Source organism: Pinus tabuliformis, chromosome 6 (assembly GCF_031772625.1).
Source record: "Pinus tabuliformis cultivar Carrire ecotype Pingquan chromosome 6, CPIR1, whole genome shotgun sequence".
Lineage (NCBI taxonomy): Eukaryota > Viridiplantae > Streptophyta > Pinopsida > Pinales > Pinaceae > Pinus > Pinus tabuliformis.
This window is the reverse complement of record NC_142292.1, coordinates 1,017,114,715-1,017,140,189: the sequence shown is the minus strand read 5'-3', so window position 1 is coordinate 1,017,140,189 and position 25,475 is coordinate 1,017,114,715. Positions and strand designations below refer to the sequence as shown.

Below are 25,475 nucleotides of genomic sequence, written 5' to 3'. Positions count from 1 at the left end.
AATTCTTCCAATGTATGGTCAAACTGTCTCCAAGGGATGCTTCAAAACACTGCTTCAAAAGGATGATTCAAGATGATCTCCAAGGGTTGTTTCAAATGTTCTATGGATGTCTTCAATAGTACAGTTGCTTCGGAAAATACACAATAGATGAATTCAAATAAGTTTTTAAGATCTCCTCAAGTGTCCTTCAAAATACTCTTGAAATCTGCTTCAAGAAATCCTCAATATACTACTCTCGATAATGCCAAATACAATCAATGATGTGTCACAAGGTTCAAGTGTCAACAATCTAGATTTAGATGCCTCTACAGTCCAAAAAATATGCTTTTTGTAACCTGAACAAAGATCACACAAGCCTCCACAAACCAAGTTCTTTTTGGTGTCTGCTATAGGTGCAAATTAGGAGCAGGTTCAAATTCTTCAAGATACAGGTTCGAGCTGCAGTAGATCTGCCTCAGGAGCAAAGGTCACAGGTCTAAAACTTCACACTTTTGTAGTCCTATTCCACAGATCCAAGTTCTGGTTAGTAATAAACGGAGCTAGAGGTCCGAATTCTGAAAAAGTAATTGTTATTGTCAATCCAAGTTTGATGTCATAAGTACACCGAAGTCTGCTTCTTGATATATGGAATGATAACCCAATCAATTAGCCCCAAAAAAAATCTCAACATCCTCTTTAAAACAGTCCGAGTTTTTATGCCTAAAAGAAATATCCTTTGTCCTCCTCTGCCTCCTGTTTTCTTCTGTGCTTCTTCTCCTATATTCATTGACCGAGATATCTTATTTTAGAGCGAGGAGAACAAATGTGTATGTATACCTTTTTATGAGTCGAATTGTTATATATGAAGGAGAGACAAGAGTCATATTTTGAGTAGCCGACATATCTTTAGGATATTATAACAATTTTTCTATTTGTCTGCAATGTGATGTATGCATTACATCTATCTGCCTTGTGATGGATAATATATGACCTTGTTTGCCATGCGAAACATGGTTCATATAAGACCTTGTCTGCCATGTGAAAGATGAATCATATAAGACCTTGTCTGCCATGCAAGTGTTGTATCCCATGAGTGATGTGTTACACCATGCTGCCTGCATTATGTTTTCCATGTATGGTCATAGGGAACATAGCAAAGAACTTATATAAAGTTTATTGCATGTCGTGGAGGAGTGGGGGACAATAGGTATTTGTGTGGGATTAAGTCCAATATAAAGGTTTATTATATATGTTATATCATATAAATATAATATATATGTATATTTGATAAACATATATGCCAAAATATTATTATATTATATATATGGTTGCCATATATGATTCTTGGTCCTTTTATCCATCTCTCTACTTCAGTCATGTAAATGTTAAGACATGCTATTTAATAATTTTTAGGACTTGCCAACAAATCTTCTAGGGTTTTCCATTATCAATCATGCTAGGGTTTCATTGATTAGGCATCAATAATCTAGGGTTTTGTCATGTAGTTATCACAAAAAGGGTTAAGGCATGAATCACAAGAATTAAGAATATTTTCCATCTCCAATAATGCCATATTGACATCAATGACAACCTTGACCAACAAAGAGCCTCAGTGTGCACAATTTTTGATCTGCAAACCTCCAACGACTCAATATCTTTGGATCTACCCAATTAGTTAACCACTAAAATATCTTCGAATTTTAGAGAATTAATATAAATATTTAGAGAAAATGATATATATTTTTAGTAATAGTCATTCCTAACTAACCTAAATTGATTTTTAAACTAATCTATGATCATTTCCAATAAATATGAATTGATTATTATAAATTATCATTATTATATTTTAAGATGGTTGAAGAAAATTACTCTTAAAATATAGAGAATGTTACATGCTTTTAGCCATGATACTAGTCACTTTCGAGGATAATTTCCAACCATTATTATAACCACTTTTTAAAGAAGTTTTGAACTATCCATATTGGCATTTCTAAGGGTAACCACCATCATAAGTGCATATAGAGGTATTTCAAAGTTGCCTCTAAAAATGTCTTCTTGAGTGATGTATAACCATTGTCACAAGCTTCTACGAAGGTAGTTCAAAACCCTTTGATAAATGTTTGTAAGAATTATTCAATCCACCCCCAAAATATGTTTATAATGGTAATTATATCATTGCCTCTGAAATTCTTTTTAATAATGGTTCTTTAATCATTACTAAAACTTTTTTTATAATGATACTTCAATTTTTCTTTAATCATAACTACATTTGAAATGACGAAAAATACCACTTAAAATATCAAAGAGCAACCATCCCTCAATATAAAAAAAACGATAGGAAAAATCAAAATTAATATTAATTTCTAAAATTTATATTACTTTATAGAAAAAAATACCTAATATAAATATAAACTTTATTTCATTATTAATGCAGATTTGTTTAGAAACTTGTTTAAAAAAAAAAATCAATATCAATGACATTCTTATATAAATATAAACTTTATTTCATTATTAATACACTTTTATTTCATTATTAATGCAGATTTGTTTAGAAACTTGTTTAAAAAAAAAAATCAATATCAATGACATTCTTATTATTTTTTAACAAAACACATCTGATAACTAATAATTTAATTAAAAATATAAATACGAAATATTTTATACTTAAAAACTAAAGTGGCATACAACTTGCCCCACATCGATGAGAAATTAAACTAATTAATATTTATTACCCAAAACATCATTAGTCCTCTCCGACCCATAAAAGCAAACATGTGAAAACGAAAATGAGATATAAACATCACCAATGACCTAACTATAAACAAAGACATCAGGATGGAATGGGAAGGAATGCGACATGGACCACCTCCAACACGTACATGAAAAAAAATTGTCGCCCACAAATCCTTTGAGAATACAGATTAAAATCAATGTTGATAAATGTTTGAAACTATGACACATTGTCTCCTTTTTCTTTTAATAAAATATTTACATTACTATCAATAATAACATGTTACCTCTTTTTTTTTAATAAAATATTTATATTTTTTTTAAGTCAAAATGAGTACATTTGGTGGTTCAGAAAATAAGTGGTTTCACCTCGACTGGGTTGTTGATCACAATTTACACTATATGACAAAAATACAACAGGGAAACTAGGGAAATTGTCCATGAACATTGGGGCCAGAGGCACCAAAATACAGATAAAACATAAAAAACAACAAAGAGCATATTAATCTTTTGACGTGATGGAGGTAGGGTTATCTAGGGTTGTTCCTATAGGAGGTGGAGTACGAAAGTCACACTAAACGTGCCCTTCAAAGTGCATCAGCTAAGTCTCCAACTTTTCTACTTTCTCAGTTAGTTGATTTTGGCCCCTCCAAACCACCACTAGTCTCTCTCGTACTTGGCACTTAAAATAGTGCATTCGGTCCAACGTTGCCATCTGCTTTGCATGCTCCTCGAGACAGACTCTCTCAGCTGTGTCCACTCTTTCCATCAGTCTATTGATAAGTGCTTGACAGTTCTCCAAGCAACAATGCTGGATACCCTACCCTTCATTCGCTTCAGCTCGACCAGACGCACGATTCCCCTTGCCACCTCAAGTTCCTCCACCCCGACGACTTGGCTTCTGAACCCGCGTACCACCACCCCTACTGGCACCTCGTTTACCTCCTCCATGACCTCCACGCACTCCCACACTAACCAGTCGTGTGCGTCCAACAGTCTTGCCACCCTGGTGGCGAGGCCCAGTAGCAATTGCCGAGTCTGCCACACCCGCAGGGCTAAGGGTGGCTCGAAAGGGGGAACGCCCACACTGCACAGGGGGTTTCATAATTCGCAGAGATGGCGAGCCGTTGTGTTCAAAATCCACAGACCAAACCCCCCACCAGAGAAAACAAACACCACTGTCAGAGGAACCAAATGCCACCACCCACCACACGAGAGAAACACAATATCACCACCCACTACCTGAAAAAGACCACCACCACTAGAGAAACTAAATACAGTTGCCCACCACACCAGGACAGACAATTGAAAGAAAGATGAAGACAAAGGAGCCAACGCCTGAGCGCAGCTTCCCCCAGGGTAGCAACCAACCTCTAAATTTGCCTCACAGAGACCAGCCACCAATCCGCCAAACACCATCGCGCCCACGCTAGAGGTCACGAATTTGGAAATTGAAAGTAGTTTTCTGCAACCATCCATAGAGTTTTCTATACTGCTGGTTCCAACTTCCACTTCTAGCCCGAGCAAATAGGATTACCATAAGCCAAGAGGAAATGGAATGGAAGAGGTCTCGTCCTGCCGGCTTCTTATCCTTACGCACGCAGACAATAATAACAAAGAGGCTTTGTAAGAGGGTCCAACTTGACACACTTCTCCAGCAAATGCCCACGACGAGTATACATAGACCACTCCTACTAAATAACCTCCTGTGACGCTTTTGTTTTCTCCATGGAGGCCACCGTGAGGTCCAACACCAGACTAGAGCGTGGATACGAATGTCGGGCTCCCTCATCTTCCCATGCCTTAATCGTTAATCTTTCGCCACCCCCAAACTCCAACGCGATGTTAATACTCGCACGAGTTGCCAAATTGCTGATATTACTCCTCCCATTACATGCGCTTTGATGAAGAGACCAGAAAAACCATCGCTCACCCCAACTCCACCTGTTTTCACACCGGAGACTCCTCCACGTGTTCCTCTTCCACGTGTTGCAAAGACTCACCCCATCCGAAAATAAAATATTTACAATTTACCAATAATAATATCCAATGTTTTAATTTGCAATCGACAAACATTTAGCTCTTGTTGAAATTTCTCAGCCCTAAACGTCAAACATCGTAACTTAGATAAACTTCCAATAGTTTATGTCGGTATTTCCTATGAAATACCACTTTGTAGCTTTTACTTTTTAATTGAATTATTATGCAACTCTAATATTAAAATTTTACAAACATAAATGCAAATGCTTTCTTCACATGTTTTTTTAAGCTCTGACTATTTCATAAGCTTTATATTATTTCATTATTTATTTAATACCAAAAAAACTATAATTTACATTTTTAATAAATTTATATTATTTAAAAACATAAAATGCAGATGCTTTCTTCACGTGTTTTTGTAAAGTCTGACTATTTCATAAGCTTTATATTATTTCATTATTTATTTAATACCAAAAAACTATAATGGTAAATTTTTAATAAATTTTGTTAGAAGATGAGCTTATTTACTATTTCCTGAACTATATATATAACATTTGAATAAAATTTGTTTCAATTGGCAAATTTATTATTTAAATTTCTATATATTTTGGATTAAATATCTATTTTTAAAAATTTGTTAGTAAATAAATAATAAATATGATTTTAGAATTAAAGTGTATATGATTTAAAAGGTATTGAGTTTTTTTTTCAATGATAATTTTAGTGTTGATTTTTCAAACCATTAAATATATATTTGATAGTTATAAACATAGTTATTAAAATTACCAAATATATTTGATAGTTCTAAATATAGTTATCAAAATTACCAATGTGATAGATGTAGAAAAAAATCAACAATAAATATGATAATAATGATCACAATTAATATGTATTAAAGATAAAATTAAATTTATTAGATCTTAAGAAAAGTGAAAAAATATCTAATTTACTTTAAAATTTTAATTTAATTTTTATATTTAATTTTTTTGCGATAAATTATTAATGAATAAAAAAATATTTTTCTAAAAAAGATATTCTTAAATTAATTATATATAGATATAGATATAGATATAACTCTTTATTAAAAAGAAATTGAATAATTATTTAAAGAATATAGTTCAAATGTCATGAAATCTTTTCAAAGTGCAAAATAAAGGTAAACATATTGTAACTAGATATCACTATTTGGGATTCAATTGTGTTAAGTAAGTCATGATTGACGCTATGTGATTCATTTCACTAGTTTCAATCCCACTTCTTCACCCTTGTGAGCATCACCTAATGCAATGAGTGCTAAGTGGACTATTCAAGAATCATGAGAAATTAGTCAGTTACGACTACATCTCATGGATATGGTCATACATGAATGACTTACTTAACGCAGTTGAATCCCAAATAATGATATCTAATATAATGCACTGCGAAAACCCCTCAAATACTTAATACAAAAGAGTGATGGGAGTTCTACTTGAATGGTTCATGAGGCACAATATTTGCTAAAGTTTTGCAAATGGGGTAGCAAGCTAAGTGGGCTTGATTGTGGGGAACACTACACAGTTAAGTGTGCTTGAGCTAGAGGCGATCTGGGATGGGTGACCTCTCGGGAAGTCTTGGTTTACCGGGTGCAAACCCCGGAAGTGATGATTAACGCTATGTGATTCATTTCACTAGTTTCAATCCCACTTCTTCACCCCTGTGAGCATCTGTGAGCATCACCTGATGCAATGAGTGTTAATATCTAATATAACACACTGTGAAAGCCCCTCCAATACATATTGTAACTCTTTATTCCTTTTTTTACATGATGTTTGTTGGAATTATTTTTTCACAAAAGAAGAAAAGTAAAAATACCATAGAATCTATCACATCATTTTGCATTTGTTAATTTATTCAATTCAATTTTTACATGGAGATATTTTTATTATAAAAGGTCATAGCTAAAGTTGATTTAAAAATTGTTAGTCTTGGATTTCAACTAAAATTGTAAATTCTTTGACCCCGAGGGGTAGTTCAATTGATGATGGTCTTGAAAATGAAGTGTTATGTGCTAGGAGATTCAAGGTTCAAATCCCTTGATTCACCTGTGCTTGTGGAAGGAGCATATGTAGGCACCTAGAGGTTATAGTGGTAGCAGTTGGAATCGACCCCGTGTCACACAAGTATAAGTCTAGCCTAGTTATCAATTCGTCTAGTGTGTGTGTGTGTGTGTATCAAATTATTTACTTAATGAATACATAAAATATTTATGTCCACCGAGACTTTATCCTGATTTCTTACATGAGTAAATTCTTACAAATTGCTAACATAAAAAATAACATATATTGATGACAAGATTGGACTACGACCCCACTTCTTTCCACCATTGGTTGTGCTATTGAAGGAGATTTTTCCTTCTTTATGGCCATTGTCTAAATGTTATTTGTCTTTGATGAAGTCCTTGTTATTCATGCTTGTCTTGATTTGTCTTGATCTGGGGGTTCTTATTATTCGTGTGTCTCATCCTCTTCATCATGATTAGCATAGCTCACCTTAGTTGTGGGCTAAGTGGCGGATCTACATCCTAATCTTGATCCTAGGGAAAAACATGTTCCTCATCCATCGAACTAAGATGGAGGGTCTTATTTTGATGAAGTATCCCTAAGTTTCTTTGAATCCACTATTTTGTCTCTAATTTCCTTTAGATCCACTTTCGACTCTTCCATGGGAGGGTCCAATTCAAGTGGATTTTCCTTTGTAATCACTCACTATTCTTCCTTGGCTCTAACCCACCAAGTTGGTTTTCCTTTATGCTTCCCAACTTGTCTTGGCTCCGTTGGCTAGTTTGCTACTAAATGCCATATTTTAAAGAAAGATTTATAGAGAAAAAAAAAGCATGTTCATAATCAAGCTTTTTTGTCCATGAGTAGTTTCACATGTCAAAATTATTTATGTCAGAAACACTTAGTTGAAGTCCATTTCCACACATATTCAAGCTTATGTAATGATGCTTCAATTCTTTATTTCAAAACTTCTATAATAGTATCTTCCAATGGATTTTCCAACATCGTAAAGAGAGTTTGAGCCCCAAGAATGCAAAAGAAGATTTGGAAGTTTAAGCCATACAGGCGTCAAGAAAAGGCTATGTATCATTAGGTTGATGGATGAAGTCTATTGTTTCATAAATAATCTTGAATTTACCCATAAATGAGGCCAAAAGTTTAATATCAAATATATATCTTCTATAAAATTGAACTCAACAATGAAGTATCCTTTGCGTAGGGATAAATAAAAGGACTTCTCATTTAACTTAGGTTTCCAAGTGTTAAAAATTCATATGTGTAAATCAACTAAATGAAACCTGAGATTGTCAAAATGACACGCAAGAGCATTAATATTGTAAAATGTCACTTGAACTACAACATCTTTCACTATGGGAATAATTATGGCTCGAGCTTCGTAAATGAGAAGATGAGGAAATACAAGACATTCTTCACAATATCACTAAAAGAAATCGTACCTGGATTATCTTCAGAAGGAAGAGGACCAAATTTATATCCACTATCCATATTAACTCCCACACATTGTCCATGATTAGATTCCATGAAAGTACCAAGAGTACCAAGGGAGGAAGACACTATTGGAGTAAAATGTGTTATCGTTATTCAAATACCATAATCATCAAAACAAAAAACCAAAAAAAAAAATCATTCATATCAACTAGCACCAAGGAAGAATGTTGAGAATCAAAGCTTAAAGAGGTTAGATTCCTCATATAAACCCAAATTGAAATTAGAAACAAATTACATTTATAACCCCAAAAAAAGCATAATCCTCAGCATTTTTTCTTGCCACCTAAACTCAATCCAATTTATAAAATTTTAATATATTGAAAATAACAATATTTAAAAAAATATATTCTACATGAATAAAATTAATATTCAAACTAAATTTCTTTAAATTATTATAGAAAAGAAGTAGTCACCACAAATCTAAAACCACCTTGCTTTTGTTAATACAACCAAATGGAAAAGCACAATATGGTTTGATCCTGGCATCATGAACGGATGGCGTACACAATATAGTTTGATCCATGGCACCATGACTAGATAGCGTAGCCTTTACGTTAAATATTCTATACAAACAAAACTTGCCCAACTTGCACACCAAAAATCTACTCTACAGTATCATTATTATTCAATTTTCATGTCCTATAAAAATGATGATTGTAAATATAACACGTCATACAGACGAAGACCTAATCTATTATCACAAAATGACAATATAAAATCCAATCGCATCCACCTTGCCGACTTTTTCAAAAGTGTTTAACCATTTAATTCAAACATAGTAACTTTAGTTATCTTGGACAAATACTTATACCTATTCTAATGCCAGATATTATTAACCATTTAAAACTTTACGTTAATTAAATTCAATTTATAAGCCGACTTTAGGGCAATTGTTTACCATTCCTGTTAAAAGAAGTTCCATCATACATAATTAATCGGAGTTTCGGAGTTGTTTTTTTTTAATTTTTGGAAGTTTTTAGGGTGAGTTTTTATGGTCAAATTTTTTTAAAATTAGGCAAGAATTTATTGAAAGTTTGATGGTAATTCTGTGCAATCAAAGTATCGTAGAAATTTTTCAGGATGCTGAAATTCATATATACAATTAAAAAACTAATTTAAATAACACAAATCAAAAATTTTACTTCAAATTTTTCCACCAAATTCTGACACCAAAAAATCACACTATAAACAATTCTTAATTAATCAACCTGACGTGAGGTTAATTGTATTTAATTGTATTGAAATGGTTGTGAATGGTGTCGTTATTATTATCCCTGCCAACAGGCTGGCATATCGCAAACGTAAAATTTTGAAAAAAAAAATCTCATTTATTATTATTAATTAATTTAAAATTATTTTTCAATTGAGTGGTTAACAACTTTCACACCTTATTAGGAAATGCTTCGAATTTCGCAACTGAAAAGTACATAGGCCCGCCGCTACTTGTCTAGTCTGGTGTGATGTGAATCGAGCTTTGATTCATACACATAACATGTCTAGTCACGTGTGATGTGATTCGAGCTTTGATTCATACAAATAACATGAGCGTAGTAAACTTACTTTTTTTAATTACAACCAGTAATTATTTTATTAAACAATACCAAATGTTGCATCTAAATAGTTATTTTTGGTAAACGTCGCATCTAAATATTTAAATCCAAGTGATGGATAATTATGGATTATCGTATACCCCGGATGCGGGTGTCGAGTCGAGAAGTACAGGCACGCCACATGCAGCGCATGGGCTGCCTCGTGTAATGGAGGCCGTCGTATGGCAATTAAGCCACCCAAGTTGATAATGCATTCAATGAAGAAGAGGCGGGGTAGATGGAGGAGCAGGGCGGCATTAATGTGCACCTGCAACGAGAATTTGGGGGAAAATATCACAGGTTTGATGGCTCGTTCAAGGCATATTGGCCTGAGGAAAGTTGGCGGTCGTGGAAGCATAGCAAGCTCCGGCCAAGCACCGTTTCATTCCCCTGCAGCCTGGAGAATTGTCTTGGTGGCCATTCTGGTTGCTGGGTTGGGAGGAGATGGCAATTTGATGCTTTGTAGCATCAAGTCTGGAAAAGAAAATGTTGGCTCTCAAGCGAAGGTAGCCAAGGGGAAAGCTGGACATCTGAGAGTGAATTGGAAGGAAACTGCTGCTGATACCAATTCCAGGTTCACCATCGAGTATACAGAGGTAGCTTTAGACTTACAATGGCTAAACTTCGCGAACGACAGCCATGCAGAAGAGGCCCATCTAGAGGGTCCTCCTCAAGATCACCTGCAGCAGATGAGCACCACCACTGCTGCTGCTGCTACTGTCACAGGAGAGCTAGAGCAACCCCGCTTCCCATTCGACAATATGTGGAGGTTGGGGGTTCCTGTGAAAGGAAAACGGAGCTCCCGGCTTTCGGTTCCGTGGTTTTCACCTTGCCAAGCACCGAGGATAATGCAGGCGTTAACGCCCACATCTCCATCATGTTTACAAAAATTCCAGATGAAGAACATCTCCAGGACCCGCAGGAAAAACAACTGGAAGACTCGGGCAGAGAGATCAGTCTTGGAAAAGAACACTCGTCTGTGGAAAAGAACGCTGCTGAGGTGCTTCCAGCGTCTGTTGTTGGAAGCAAGGGGGAATCAAGTCTGCAAGACCGCTTCCCTCCGATGGGGCCACCTCCTCCAAGTGTGGAAGAAGATACATGGCGGAAAATGTGGGAAGGGCGCGCGGAAGGTGACGGGTGGGCTTATGTCGTGGAAGATCCGAGCCTGGCTGAGGCGGCAGATGCATACTTCGCGTCCATCCAGCCATCTTCAGTTCGTCCCCAAGATTGAAGCTGTGGCGGGTAACGCCTTGATTTTGTCTTTTGGTCCTCTGGCTTTTGCTTCCTCTGTCTCAGTCTTTTGGCATTCGCTTCTTACTTCTTGGTCCTGGTTAATTCTGAGTCTTTGGTCATGTCTATGGTCTTGCCTCATCATTGGGAAGTCGAATTGGATAGCTGACATCAGTAACACAGTCACGCTTACATTTGTCAGATATAAAGGTCAGACTATCTCTGCTGCTAGCCCCTGCGTGGGCAATCATGTGTCTAGTTTATTGTCTTGAGAGTTTGGTTCGTTGCTGCCCCTGTATGGGTTTTTTGTTTTCATGGATAATTCAGTTTGGTTTTGGAGAAGCTGCCCCTGCGAGGGAGCTATAAGGTTTACAGTCAGGAGTCCCAGGGCTACTCTTCAGGCTCTGGAAGGCATGTCATGCAGTTTGTAATCTTTTTGTACATATAATATATTACTTAGATAGTTTTTACAGAGAAAAAATTTTTTTTATGGATTATCGTATTTTTAGTAACTTTATATATTCTTGTATTTTAATAACTTAATAAAGAATTTGAATTTGATTTGTTGGACATTGAATACCTCGTAAATGAACAAAAAAATTATATGTTAAATCAACACGCGCAGGACATTGAAGTAGTGTCTGGTACATTGGTACAGGAAGGTCGAAGAACGGTAAAGGTTTAATAAGATTAATAATTTAATATTTATAAAAAAGGTTGGTAGAAATCATATATTTAATCAAAATTTTAATAGGAGTAGTTTTTATGTGTAATTTTTTGGGATCAATTTTTTATAAAAAAAATTCGTTTTAAAAAATTTTAAATAAATATTTATATTATAAATATATAATAAATTCCCCATCATTTAATTAAAATAAAACATATTTATAATTCATTTTATTATTATAAAACTATTAATCTTGATGTTAATCTTCTGCATTTTTATTTTTTTATTAATTTGATTTTTTTTAAATAAATATTATTAATTAAAAATATATATTTATGACAATCTTATTCTCAAATGAGATTATTTTGGGTGATTAGATAGAGTGGTTAATTGATCTTTGCATGATTTTTTTGTTTAAAATTTTATATAAAAATAATAATTTTAAATGTTCTAAAGCAATTTTCAAGTAAATTTTAAAAATAAATATAAATAACAAATATTACAAAATTTAAACTATATTAATTAAATTTAAACTAAGCAAGAGTAGTTGTTATGTAACCCTTGTTCAAATGTGAGAGTTGGTTCATACTTTTCAAAGTTCAATAAATTTTGAAGTTTATAGTACATTAAAGCAATAACTAAAAATAAATAACGATGTCATTTATCAATTGCAAACTTTTTTTTTGTTGTCTTTTACTTTAATCAAGTATTTAACATAAATTAATAATAAAAATAACATATTTAACAAAAGCATATTTTAATTTAACAATTTTAAACTAAGTTAATTCAACATTTTTTTAACATAGCAAATCTGTCCAAATAATAGATTAAAATAAACAAGTATGACATTAAAGTTTATAAAGAAAAAGAATAATCATGAATTATTTTGCTCCTTTAATTATAATTTTTATTAATATAAAGTCGTATTTATTTATTGTTTTTTACTCTAATTTAACCATACATGTTTTTGGATAATTTTAGTAAGGAAGAAGAGAGTCGCCAATCTATCTAGCAACCATTAAAACTATGTAAAATCAAATACCTTCTAATATAACAGGAAATAAATGAAATTGATTTGTATAATACATTAAAACAATATTTGATTGTAACTCAAGCATGCTTGTGCATTGACAAAGCTTACAAGTAGCATAGGCCCATCTTAACTAGGAACTTGATCAATTTGGGATAAAGATGAATGCAATCATCAAATAATTTGTTATTTTAATTTTAATTTTTATTAATGTAAAGTTATATCTCTGAGAGAGATATAACTTTTTGACTCAATTTTAACTATATTTAAACAAAGTAAGGGTGGCCACATTGTATCCCTCGTTCAAATGTCGAAATTGCTTCATACATTTCAAAGTTCAATATTTAAACTAAGCGGCAGGGAACGCTAGCTATGCAGCCTTGTTATTTCTATCTCTGTAATAGAATCTGAGTTGAAAATTAAATCTACCTTTAAAAAGTATATAGAAAAAGTTGCACCAATTTTCAAGCATCATTTTAGAAGGGTTCCTACTATGACTAACAATAAATCATAGTTATACTTGGAACATCGATAATAGATCATATTTCTTATTAAGAAAATTATTTGCTTGGTTGCAACAACAAGCTTGAAGGATATTATAGGTCTCCAAATCAACTTGTATATAGGATTTATTATGTCAATTTCTCAAAATTCAAACAAAAATCAGTTGGAAAATATGTATTTCCACTCACGCATCAAACTCCATAAATCTCCTCCCAAACCTTATGATCAATGTTTTTGTCAAAGGGGTTGCCAAAGCACACTTTGGGGTTTTTTTTGGTTACTCGAACAAGGCTCCCTAGTAGGAGACCTCTATGCTCATACTGCATTGGCAAAGGGACGGTGCCTACACTCGTTCAGTGATCTATTCTCTAAATTTGACTATAGGATTAATAACAGTGTTAATATTTACATTTTTAATTTATTATTTTTTTTGTTTTTTATAAAATGTTTTAATATTAATAATATATAATACAATAATTTAATTTTTAAGGTGTAGTTTAATTTATAAAAGAAATAGCTTTTTTACTGGAACCCGGTCATATTATTTCCAATAAAAATGTGATTTTTTTGTTGTTTAAAATATATTTTTGAATATATAAATGGATTTGACACCTTAAAAAACAAGGAAAATTTTAGGGGCTAATGTTCGAAGGTGGGCTAATTTTCCATGTTTTTTCCAAAAATAAGATTCGCCAATTTCCATTTTTTCAAAAAATGAGTTGCCCACATTTTATGGTATAAAATTATTTTACCTTAAAAATTGCCAAAAAATTATATAGACTAATATAAAATCATTAGAAATATAAATATTTTTTACAAAAATATTGTCAAACATTTTATAATTTGCATATTAGGGACTAGTAAGATTCGCCAAGGCTTCTAAATTTTAAGATAAATTTCCATCCTTGTCATTTTCCTTGCAGAAAAACCTATAAAGCACTCAAATTTTATAGATTAAACAACTTAAACTCAAAATTTTAAAAATCTCTACCAATTAAAATTAACTAGAAAAAATGTTGTGAAAAAAATCATTTCATCTGTAAATTAAACTACACCAATTTTTAATATTTTATTTTATTTTTATTAATAAAATTTTCATATTTAAAAATAATAATAATTTTCAATTATTTAGCTTCCATGAAAATTTCTTGATCCTCACCCCTTAGAAGTACTCACCACACAAGTGCCCCGATGTTATATGCCCTCATAATTTAATTTCATGTCCTCATCCATGTTGTTGTAATAAACTTTAGCCACAACAAATTCTTACCTATTAGAAGTACTAACCACACAAGTGCCCCGATGTTAGATGCCCTCATAATTTAATTTCTTGTCCTCATCCATGTTGTTGTAATTTATTTCGTAAGTGTATAAATAACATGCAAATGCAACATATACCAGCTTTGTTAATTCAATACTTGACCTAGATGGTTGAAAAGATTGGGCAACCAAATATCAAAGAGTTTAGAGTTAAAATAGGGTTCCAATAATGTTCTCATAAAATGTGGATGCATACATTCCTTCTAAATTGGTTGTTGGGTGATTAACCAAGTTGGGACACTTCACATTACATAGTTGACAAGGGTATTGTTAGGGCACACTCAAAGTAAAATTGAAAGACCCTATTCCTCCTGCATAATATCAAATGATAATCTCAAAGTTTTATGTATATCTTTACCAATGGGGAAAAGTATCAACATCCAACTCGACAAGTTGAATTCTTTCAATTCTCTTTACAATAATAATTCTCCTAACAATTTCTTTCTTCAACTCTTTTTTCGAACTTAACATGGCAAGACATCATCTTCATTGTCACGACTTCATTTCAAATTGTTGTTGAATGTTCTCACCATGCTTGAATTGTCACATCTACAAAGTTTAATTCTGAAATGAATTCAATTAAACAACAATTGGTAATGAACCAAATTTCTCAGCATTTACAACCTATGAGATTAAACAAAAAAACTGATAACAATAATGAATTGTGCTCTCATTCATATATATATATATATATATATATATATATATATATATATATACATATATACATATATACATATATATATATATATACATATACATATATATATATATATATATATATATACACACGCTCACATATACACAAACTTTTCTTTTAAAGTTTTGTACTTTAAAAAAAGTTTTACACGTCGAAATATTTTATCTCTTTCAATAATAAATAAATTTGAGATTTAAACAAATATAAATTGCTTAAAAAATAATAAACACACTCATTAATAATAATTAATATACTTTTTTTTTGAACTGTAACGGTTATAGGTTTTATTTATTTGAAAAGATCTTGGGTCTTTGCCGGAGCGACCGCTATTACATTGCAGAGTTCTAACTGCTGTTGATTTTGATCTACTAGATTTTCAGGGCATTTGTACATAACTTTCATTGTTTACAATTAGCAGTCCTTTCATAAGAGAGCTGCCTTTGTTTGCCATCTGATCAGCTTCACTATTTGACTTTCTAAGAATATGATAAAACTTTCACGTGTCAAAGTCTAGGAGAACTCTCTTCAATCTGTCCAGTATTTTGTTGAGGTTGGCATTGCTAAACAGTGTCCCCAAATTTAGCTTTTTTATTATTATCTCTAAATCTCCGAAAATTTGAAGGTCTTTGGCGCCTTTGTCTCTTGCAATAAGGCAAGCTTTGAGGAGCCCGAGAATCTCTGCTTGGTTGTTGGATTTCTGGCCTAATCCCCAGCTGAAACAGTCTTTTGAAAACCCATCCGGAGAGTAGATGACCCCCCCAGCACCAGCGGCACCGGGATTACCTTTGGACGCTCCGTCAAAGAAAATTGTGGATAAGTTTTGAGTCCGCCACCAAGATTGAAAATTGTCATCATCGTCTCTTATGCGCCAATCCGGATTGACCTTTTGAGGAGAGAGTAGATGCTTACGCGGATAAGGCACTAGCGGGCCTAGCCACCTCTTTTCTTCGGGCAGTAACAAAGGATCATCTTTAAAATACTGCTATTGGGCCGCTTCCAGGAGAAAGGATTTAGCTTTTGCAGCTACTTGCAACGGTGAGTGCCTCATCTCTCTGAAAATCAGCTGATTGCGGGCCAACCAAAGCTGCCAACAAACATATTTGGGGAGTGCTGTCCAGATTTTGCGCCAGAATGATTTGGGAGGGATGCGATGGGAATAGAAGAGACTCCATGAGGCAAAGAGGTCTGAGACAGAGATTTGGGAAGGCAATGAAATCTGAAATTCCTGTAAAATGATTCCCCAGACCTCTTTAGCAAAAATGCACTCCAAGAAAAGGTGTTGGGCTGTTTCGAAATTGTTGCTGCATAACACACATCTATGCGGCCCTGCTATGTTCCTTTTTTCCATGTTATCACCAGTTAGGAGTTTATTATGGACCAGAGTCCAGAAGAAGAAATTCACTTTTGGTAAGGCTAGGGAATCCCAGACATTCTTCCAGAAGGCCGGAGTTTGATTGCTGTTTCTTGAGGCCTGCAATGCTCTGTAACCTGCAGCTATGGTGTAGACTCCGGACTGGCCCCAACCCCATCTATCTTTCATGGATCTGTTGACAGGGGTTGCGTCCTCCAACAGATATTCAAGCAGGGTTTGTTGAAGGCATAACTGAGCAGGGACTCCATGAAAATCCCATCCTGCCCAATCTCCACGCTGATCCCAATTTGAAAGGTCGTATATGCTGTTGACTCCTGCTTGCTTCAGCCAGTCCCTGAGATCAATTATGTCCTCATTGTTGTTCAGAGGTTCTTTCCCCATAATATTGTCGAGCCACAGGTGGGTGCATTTGCCTTTGCCAGGAATCCTGTAGACCTATTTGTTGAATAAGTTGTTGCTTCTGCAACATAATTTCCACACCTACGTGCAATTTACCGTATTAGCGTTGTGCAGGTTACTGAGGGATTTGTTGGGTCTATACTTTGTACGCAGTGTGACGCTAACCGGATGAGAGGGCTCGTGGATCAGCTTCCACAAAATTTTTCCTCCCAGCGCTAGATTGACGAGAGCGAGGTCTCTAATTTGCAGCCCACCTTCTGTCATTGTTTTTTTTACTACTTCCCAGTTCACCAGATGCATTTTATTTTCGTTGCCCTTACCTCCCTGCCACAAGAAATCTCTGAGCAGTTTGGAGATCTGCTCCATCACATTTCAAGGTGCTAGGACAAACACTGCCTGGAAGATTGTTAGTGCCGACAACATGGATTTAATTAAAATTACTTTGCCTCCCTTCATTAGCCAATAGCCTCCCCACGCTGCAATTTTTGTTTTAATTTTCGAGATTATTTCGCTCCATAGCGATCTTTTATTAGCTCTAGATATGATGGGAAGGCCCAGGTACTTGAATATGTCCCATGTTGCTTGACCTTTGAATCCGAGGAGAGTGGTTATGCCAATGAGTTCCCGCTGATCTATATACCAGCTGAAGACTTCGCTTTTGCTCTCGTTGATTAAAGTCCCAGAGGCTCTGCAATAACTTCTGAGTACAGTGTCAATAGCTTTGGCTATTCTGATGGAAGCTCCGCCAAGGAGAAGGGAATCGTCAGCAAATAGGGCGTGGTTTAGGGCATCTGCTCCATAGGAAGGTTTGAGACCCGGAATGTTGCCATTAAGTCTTTCAGCAGTGAGTTTACGAATGGTGCAAATCATTATGGAGATTTGCACCAGGAATCGGTCTAAACGTGCTGAAATGTGATCTGTTCCAACTCTGTTATTGGACCAAGTGTAAATGCCGCGGACAGGATTGAAGTCCAAAAGGTCCCAGCGCTGAAAGAGCTCCTCCACCACTTCTAGCATGGGGTCTCTGGTGCTTGACCCCCCCCCTTCTCTTTTGCTTTCATAATGATATTAAGATCCCCGGCTATGATGATATTGCTGGGAGATGACTGCTCTAAAAAGGCGGAGAGGGAATTCCAACATTCTCGTTTTTCATAGTAAGAAACTGGGACGTAAAGATTGAAGAGGGAGATAGACAACTTACTTGCTTTGTGCATCAGTTCCGTGAAAATCCAGTGCTGTGTTTCATGGTGATTTTTCAGATGGAAAAGGTCTTCATTCCAGAGAGTTGCCAACCCTCCAGAAGTTCCCCTTGAGCTGACTGCTTTGCCTGTTCTTTTATTCCACTTTGAACTGCTAATCTCTAGAAGGGCTTGGCCTTTTTTTTTTCTCTCTTGGAGCATGAGGATATCTGAGGGTTCTGCTTTCATAAGATCCTTAACTGCTTCAATTTTGGAGGGATTCCCCAGTCCTCTACAGTTCCAAGAGACGAGATTCATTATTTACTTAAGGGGGGGTTGAGGCCTCCCTTGGAAGGCCTTGGTCTGATGTTTCACCCAATAGACATTTCTATTGTAGCTTGACTTCCTTGTATTTTGAGTCTTTTTGCTTCCTCCTCCCTCTTTTATTTGCAAGATTTCCTTCCTGCTTTTTTCATTAGTTTCTCGTAGGTTTCATCCTGCGAAGAACCAGAGCTTTCCACTGGTTTTTTCCTTGCTATTTCTGCATATGAGGGATTGGAGGGACTGCCTTGGATGGCCTCGTTTTGTATTGCTTCCCCTACCTCTTTGTTTGAAGGTGGAGTGTCTCCCTGTTCTACATTCTCTTGAGGTAGAGTTACTTGATTGATCTGAGCATTTTCTGTCCCATTTGGAGTTGCTTCCATTTCCTAGTTGGATTTGGCGCTACTAGTGCCTCCGTCCATATTGCCTTTGCCTGTGCCTTTTTTTGAGGTTGCATTTTTCTGGACTAGGGTCCATTGTTCCCCATTTTGTTTGTCTACTTGTTCCTCAACTTTCTTTTTACAGCTCTTTGCAAAGTGTCCATGACCGTGGCAATGTCTGCATTTAAAGGGTAATTGTTCATAGTCCAACTCCTAGACATGCGTCCACCCAGCAATAATGAGCTTGATAGCTTCTGGTAACCCCTCTTCTAGATCCACTTCTACGCAGATGCGGGCGCATGAATACTGGTCTTTTCTTGCAGCTTGATCTATGTATTTTCCCAATGCATTACCTATGATTTGGAGGGATTTTTGATTCCAGCAGTGTAGAGGCAAATGGGGGAGCCTCACCCAGACCGAGACAGCAGAGGGGATGTCCTGGGTGGAATCGAAATCGGGAGACCATTTATTTAGATAAAGGCCCTGGGGTCCCATGAAATACGGTCCATTTCTAAAAATTAAGCCTCTGTCATCCGGGTTTTCGAAGACAAACAGAAAGAAACCCTTACCTACAAAATAACTTTTGACTCCCTCTTTGATCAAGGGCTTCCAGTTCCTTTGAGTACATTAATCAACCGACTTGGGAGAAGGCCAGAGGCCCATAAACTAACCTATGAGGCCTCTCTCCGCAAGGTTCAAAGCTGCTTTGCAGGTTTCTTCTTCTGGAAGGGCCACAGATGGAATTGTGCCCAGCGTCTTAACGAACTTCTGCTGAATAGTTGAGGGAGGGCGCTTTGGTCCAGCGGCTACCATTGATCTGAATGCTAGCACCTCCGGAGGCGACGGAGGAGGGGGATCAGGGTCCCCGCTGGCCTCCATTGATTGAGGTTGGGCGAACGGGTGGGCGCAGAGGCCAGGAGCGCGCTGGTGCAGTCGGTGGACCTAGCAGAGCGCGATAAGATCCTGAAGCGAGATAAAAACATAATTAATATATATTTGAATCAAATTTAATGTATTAGATTTAACCATAAAAATTTGTTTAAATAATTTATAATTTTATTTTTATATTAAAAAATAAAAAAATTTAAACACTTACAATTTTACTAAATTAAAATATGTGAATTTATTTATATCCCTTTTACTAATATTAAATGAAATCATTATTTTAGGAACCAAATTTATTAAAGTGAAAGATAAAGTTAAATATATTTCTTATTCATGTAATGTGACTAATATTTAATGGAATCATTATTTTACTTGAGAACCGACTTCAAATATCATGAAATTAATATTTAATGGAATCATTATTTTACATGAGAACATATTTCAAAATATCATGAAATTTATGAAAGTGAAAAACAAAGTTATATATTATATTATTTTATTCTTATTCATATGACACATATTTAATGGAATTATTAATTCAAATAAAAAAAAACATGGTATTTATGACACCATTTTATCTTTATTAATTTATTATATATATTTTTCTTTAACAATAATAAAATTTATTGTAAATTAATAATAAATCAATATTGAAAATAATAATTATTAATTATGTAAATTAATTCATAATAATTATTAAAATTATTTTTCACAAATTTTTAAAAATTAAAAAAACACAATATATTATAATAATTGACATATACACGCTACAAATCTCACATTCATAATGTAATGCCACCTTCCTTATGTTATACAATTGAATGGGAAAACACAATATAGTTTGATCCATGGATTGAAGGAATGTCCTTACAATAGATATTTTATAAAAACAAACTAGCCCAACTTACACACCAACATCTTAGATATTTTATAAAAACAAAAGTAAATTGACTTGCATGGCCAACAAAAATCTATGTTAGATATTTTATAAAATTAAAACTTGCCAACTTGTAAGCCAAACAAAAATCTAGTCTCCACCCCACTTGCACAACCAAATTTAGTCTCCAACTTACCATTATTAATGTTTCTTCATGTACTATAAAAATGATTGTACTTAAAATCAATAACATGTCATATACAAGAAGACATAATCTATTATAATAAAATGACAATATAAAACCTAATCTCATCCACCTTGGTCAATCTTCTAAACATGATTAATAATCTATTAAATCACAATATAAAACCCAATCTCATTCATCTCGGTGACTCTTTCAAAAACAATTAATCATTTAATCAATCTAATATTATTAGCATTCTGCCTAAGGATATCAACAACTTTTTCTATAATCACTAAATATTCTATACCCTGGAGTAATGCTTCCTTTGATCTTATGTTTGCATCAATGTTGTGTTCCTTGTGGATATGTGATACATTTTGCTCCTCAAAAAATTCTTATAGTTGGTGAATTCTTTGTTGCCAAGGATTTAGGGCCAAGTTGTGTAATGTACCAATCCCCATGAACCAATCAATAATCACTCAAGAATCGTCAAAGATTTGTAAGAACATCACTTGCTTGGACATTGCAGAGTTAAGGATGAACCAAAGTCCAATTAATTCTTCTTTATTGTTAGTTCTAGGCCCCAACCTTACACTAAGAAGGAAAGTGCGATGATTATTCAAGTGAAATGCAGCCCTTGCTTCACATATAAACGTGATATGACTTTTGGCTCCATCAAAGAAGGCCCAAGCCTTTGAAGTATCTATCCTAGGCCCAGTTGGAATTTTGTTCTTCTTCCTTTGATCCGGATTTAAACAGGAACACAACAAATTACAGATATAACCATAAATACAGAGATGCAGTAGAAATACCACTTCATTTCATTAATACCAAATACTGAAGTATGCTTACAAACAGAATGGAAATAAGACTAGCTCGAGCAATGGTAGCTTATCTCTGAGAAGAGATGTGGTGGCTGCATGCCTCTGAACTAAGTTACAATGAGGCTCAAGGGCCTTTTTATTATTGAACAATAAGAGAAAACCCCTAACCCGAGGAGATGTAACACCAAGAGTTTATGGGCCCCATTGGGGTTAGTTGGGCAGCCAACTTCCTAGGGTCGTAACTTGGTCATATTATCTCTGTTTGGCGTGTATGATACCTCGTTGGAAAGGTCTCTCTAAGGAATACGACTACTAATGCGATTGTCATAGAAATAACCGAAGCAATTTTTCCAAAAAAACGTTTAGGGCCTCAAAACGGCTATAGAAGTTCATAACCCGAAAAACTGCCAAAAATAGTAAATTGTGCTACAATTAAGGAAATAGATGAAACTGACTGGAGTTTCTAGGTGGAATAGACAAGTGGCCACCAATATCCACCTGGATCATCCTTATACCTTTTGAATTAAGTTCCTTCATTGTTGTTTTTGTTTTATGCACCACATGTCGTATATTTGGTACTTGACTATCAAATATGGTTCAATTATTATGTAATGAAATATATTAAAGGACCAAACCTGGAAGGTCGGTAATATGATCCAAGTCTAGAGTTTTTTTTCCACTATGTGAGGCATTCCCATAATGACCTACCCGACCACACCCCTGTGCAGGCCTCCTTAAACAAGATCGTTCTCCAGACTGCTTGCGAAAAACACAATCCATGAACATGTGTGTCGCTAACTCTTGATTATCACAGCAGAGTGGGAATCTTGTAGGCCCCTCCCATCCTCTCCTCTAAAGATTGTCTTGGGTGAGGATCATGTTATTTAGCGCTATCCATATAAAGAGAAATAACTTTAAAGGACAATGTCACTTCCAAACAACTTTATGCCACTAAAAAAGGATTGACTCTACTTTTTGCATCACCATCACTTCATAAGCTAGTTTTTCCATTACAACCCTGCGTTCTTTATTCATTTTCCACATGATTTTGTCTAAGTCTCTACTCAGTCTAATGCCATTTTGTGCAAGTGATAGGACAAATTGTGTCCATTCCATTGCTAAATTCCCTTAGAGGCCCATAACATTCACTGATTTCCAAGGTCTCAAGGACACCTCATTGGCACCCGGATCAACCAATTCGGAAAGTAAATAAATGTCTGTGTACTTTAATGTCACTTACAGTTTCAACGAGATTTTTTTTTTTGAGGCCATCACCTCCTATTCACGAATCCTTGCTTAATTATATTTTGTGTCCATCTCTTACCTGCCAAACAAGACCTTTTTTAATTATATCAAACATTGACACCAACGCCTTCCAAATATTTGACCTGCCATGACTTCATCTCTGATCAAACCTATTCTTTGATATTTTTATTCTTCTAATACTTGTCTCGTATCAGAGTTCCTCATTGGCCAACATCAAACATACTCCTCCAAAGACAATTGGCAGCTAGCACCTTTTCATAAATGAAAATGTTTTTGAGCCCCCATCCTCACAATTTCTTTGCTCTGATAATCTGTTTCTAGCTTGCTAGATGCTTCCCTTTTTGTTTCTTTCCTTTTCAAAGAAAATGGAAACTTTGGGACACTAGCGAAATTCAACCACTACATTGAAATTGGTTCCAAAACCAATTTTATTAAGATCAATTAGCCTCAAAAAAACCATTGGCTACACCAAAAATTAATCAAATATTCCACTTTCTTTTACCATTCAAAATCAATCCGCAACTTGGTAATTATTAACTTTAGCTTTTAAATGATAACCAAAATATTTTATTCCCATTTAAAAAACTTAAAAAAAACATAGACTTTCAGAAACTCCATCAATTAACATTTTTACATAAATATCTTTTATATTCAATTCAATAAATAATATCTTGACCATTTTATCAATCTGCTAACTTTAATTAAGTTAAATAAATGTCTATTTTAAATTGAACCCGAACTTTATGGCAAGTGTTACCATTTAACAAATCTAGTAACTTTACTTGTGCTATACAAATATCTAGTTGCGTTTTCATGGCTAAGTGTTTATTATTCCTCTCAAAAAAAGTTCCATCTTACATAATTAATCAACTCAGTTTGTATAGTATTCCTAAATGTTCTTATTTTTCTAAATTTTTATCATTAATTTAAACGTAGAGAAAGTGTACTAAAGGGACTGTGGACTGTGTTGGTATTATTAGTTATTACCGAAAACTAAGATTTTAATAATTAGTTGGTTATTTTGGTATTAATTATATTTTGATTTTTTTTTACGATAATAAAATATTTGTATTAAATGTAAAATTTATGTTCGAATCATCGTTTTATATCGGGAGTTATATGATTTTCTTTTATCTTCAGTGTCATTTAAAGTTTTTTAAACAAAAATTATTCTCTGAGGAGGAATACAATCGATACTAAACATATATTGGTTTTTGGAGGTGAATATCTTCCAATAGAGCCCCAAAATTAAACAAAAATTGCAACGCATATAGCCCTTCAAAATATAATCCTTGATTACAACATATTTCCCCAAATCTACTAGATCATTCAAGTCTAGACACTTACCATTACAGTTGCTAGAATTGGCTGAACCTTTCATATTTAAGACCAAAGTATTTACTAGAGATCTCAATTTAGTCTCTTGGAGCAAGATAATATGTGGTTTTCCTTTTTGAACTAATGATTTAAACTCTGACATTCTTTTATCCTACCCCAACCCCTTGCAATTCCTGGAGATTAGTTTCATCATTGGGACCCGCACTGCCTCCTTTCCTTGTATTTTGTCTCCATGTGATGTGTCTATCCAAAATACCTTTTCTTCCCAATTATTTGTCCTTTTCATTTTTTTCAATTCGAACCTCTCTATTTGTTTTTCTTCCCACCTTGCAATGAATGTGATATTGTTCCTTCTTTTTCATTGTCTCTGGTTTTTCATTAGCTGAACTAGCAAGGGATGGGCTAGTTCGAGGCACCCTAGGAGAGTGGAACTTGTCCTCACTTAAAGAAGAGTCGATCTCACATGTCACATGGATAGGAGCATCCTCAAGGGGTTGAATTTCATACTCGGGAAGACAAAGAGATGCTTTGGAGTCCTTCCTAGGAGAGGGAGGGATGTTGTTTGAGGGAATCTCACCTTCCTTTTAAATCAGGTTGAGCGCTTTGAAACTATTTCTATTAGCCTTCACTGCACCCTGATTGTTGGTACCCTCTCTCGGAGTTGATTTTGCGTGGGCTGGAGAGGTTGGGCCCTTGACTTTGCTCCTTATTGGATTGCTTAGTTGTGGTTGGTTGTTAATTTTTTTGTGATTATTCATATTTTATTATTGAAGAGAATTGAAATCCTTTTGCCAAAGGACAACTACTAAATTGGAAAAAAAAAAAGGAAAAGGCTATAAATAAAGTCAAAATTAAAAGATAATAAGATTCAAATAGAAAAAAGGGGGAATAAAATTATTACTAATGGAAAAAACTTTTTCAATTATGTTTTTCCTTAAAATTGATGATGATGTGTGTGTTACTTCTTACTAGCTGCACAATATTAACGAGTTGTCTTTAATGAGACTTTTTGGAAGATTTTCCGATGGGATTTTCTGGTCTAATTTCTCTAAAATCTAGCAGGAATTGATTGAAATCACAAGTTTGATGGGTATCGAAGTGCGCTAGGGGTTTTTCAAGGTGTTGAATCCATATATACAATAAAAAATACTAGTTTAAATAATGCAAATCAAGA

The 25,475-nt window shown here is 34.6% G+C and overlaps 1 protein-coding gene across 1 annotated transcript; it reads right to left on the bottom strand.

The window, feature by feature from the left end:
- Nucleotides 1–17,129: 17,129 nt before the first annotated feature.
- LOC149262444 (uncharacterized) lies at nucleotides 17,130–18,065 on the bottom strand. Its single transcript, XM_089379587.1, has 2 exons — nucleotides 17,490–18,065; nucleotides 17,130–17,405 (listed from the first exon to the last, which is right to left on the bottom strand). Exons 1-2 carry the CDS (start codon nucleotides 18,063–18,065, stop codon nucleotides 17,130–17,132), a joined length of 852 nt encoding a protein of 283 aa, XP_089235713.1.
- Between the last annotated feature and the right edge of the window lie 7,410 nt (nucleotides 18,066–25,475).

Bases quoted from the DNA above. Each gene is read 5' to 3' on its own strand.
- LOC149262444 (XM_089379587.1), bottom strand. From the start codon at position 18,065: ATGCTAGAAGTGGTGGAGGAGCTCTTTCAGCGCTGGGACCTTTTGGAC. The intron at 17,406-17,489 runs GTAATTTTAATT...GTGATGGAGCAG, and splicing joins GGCTAATGAAGGGAGGCAAA to ATCTCCAAACTGCTCAGAGA.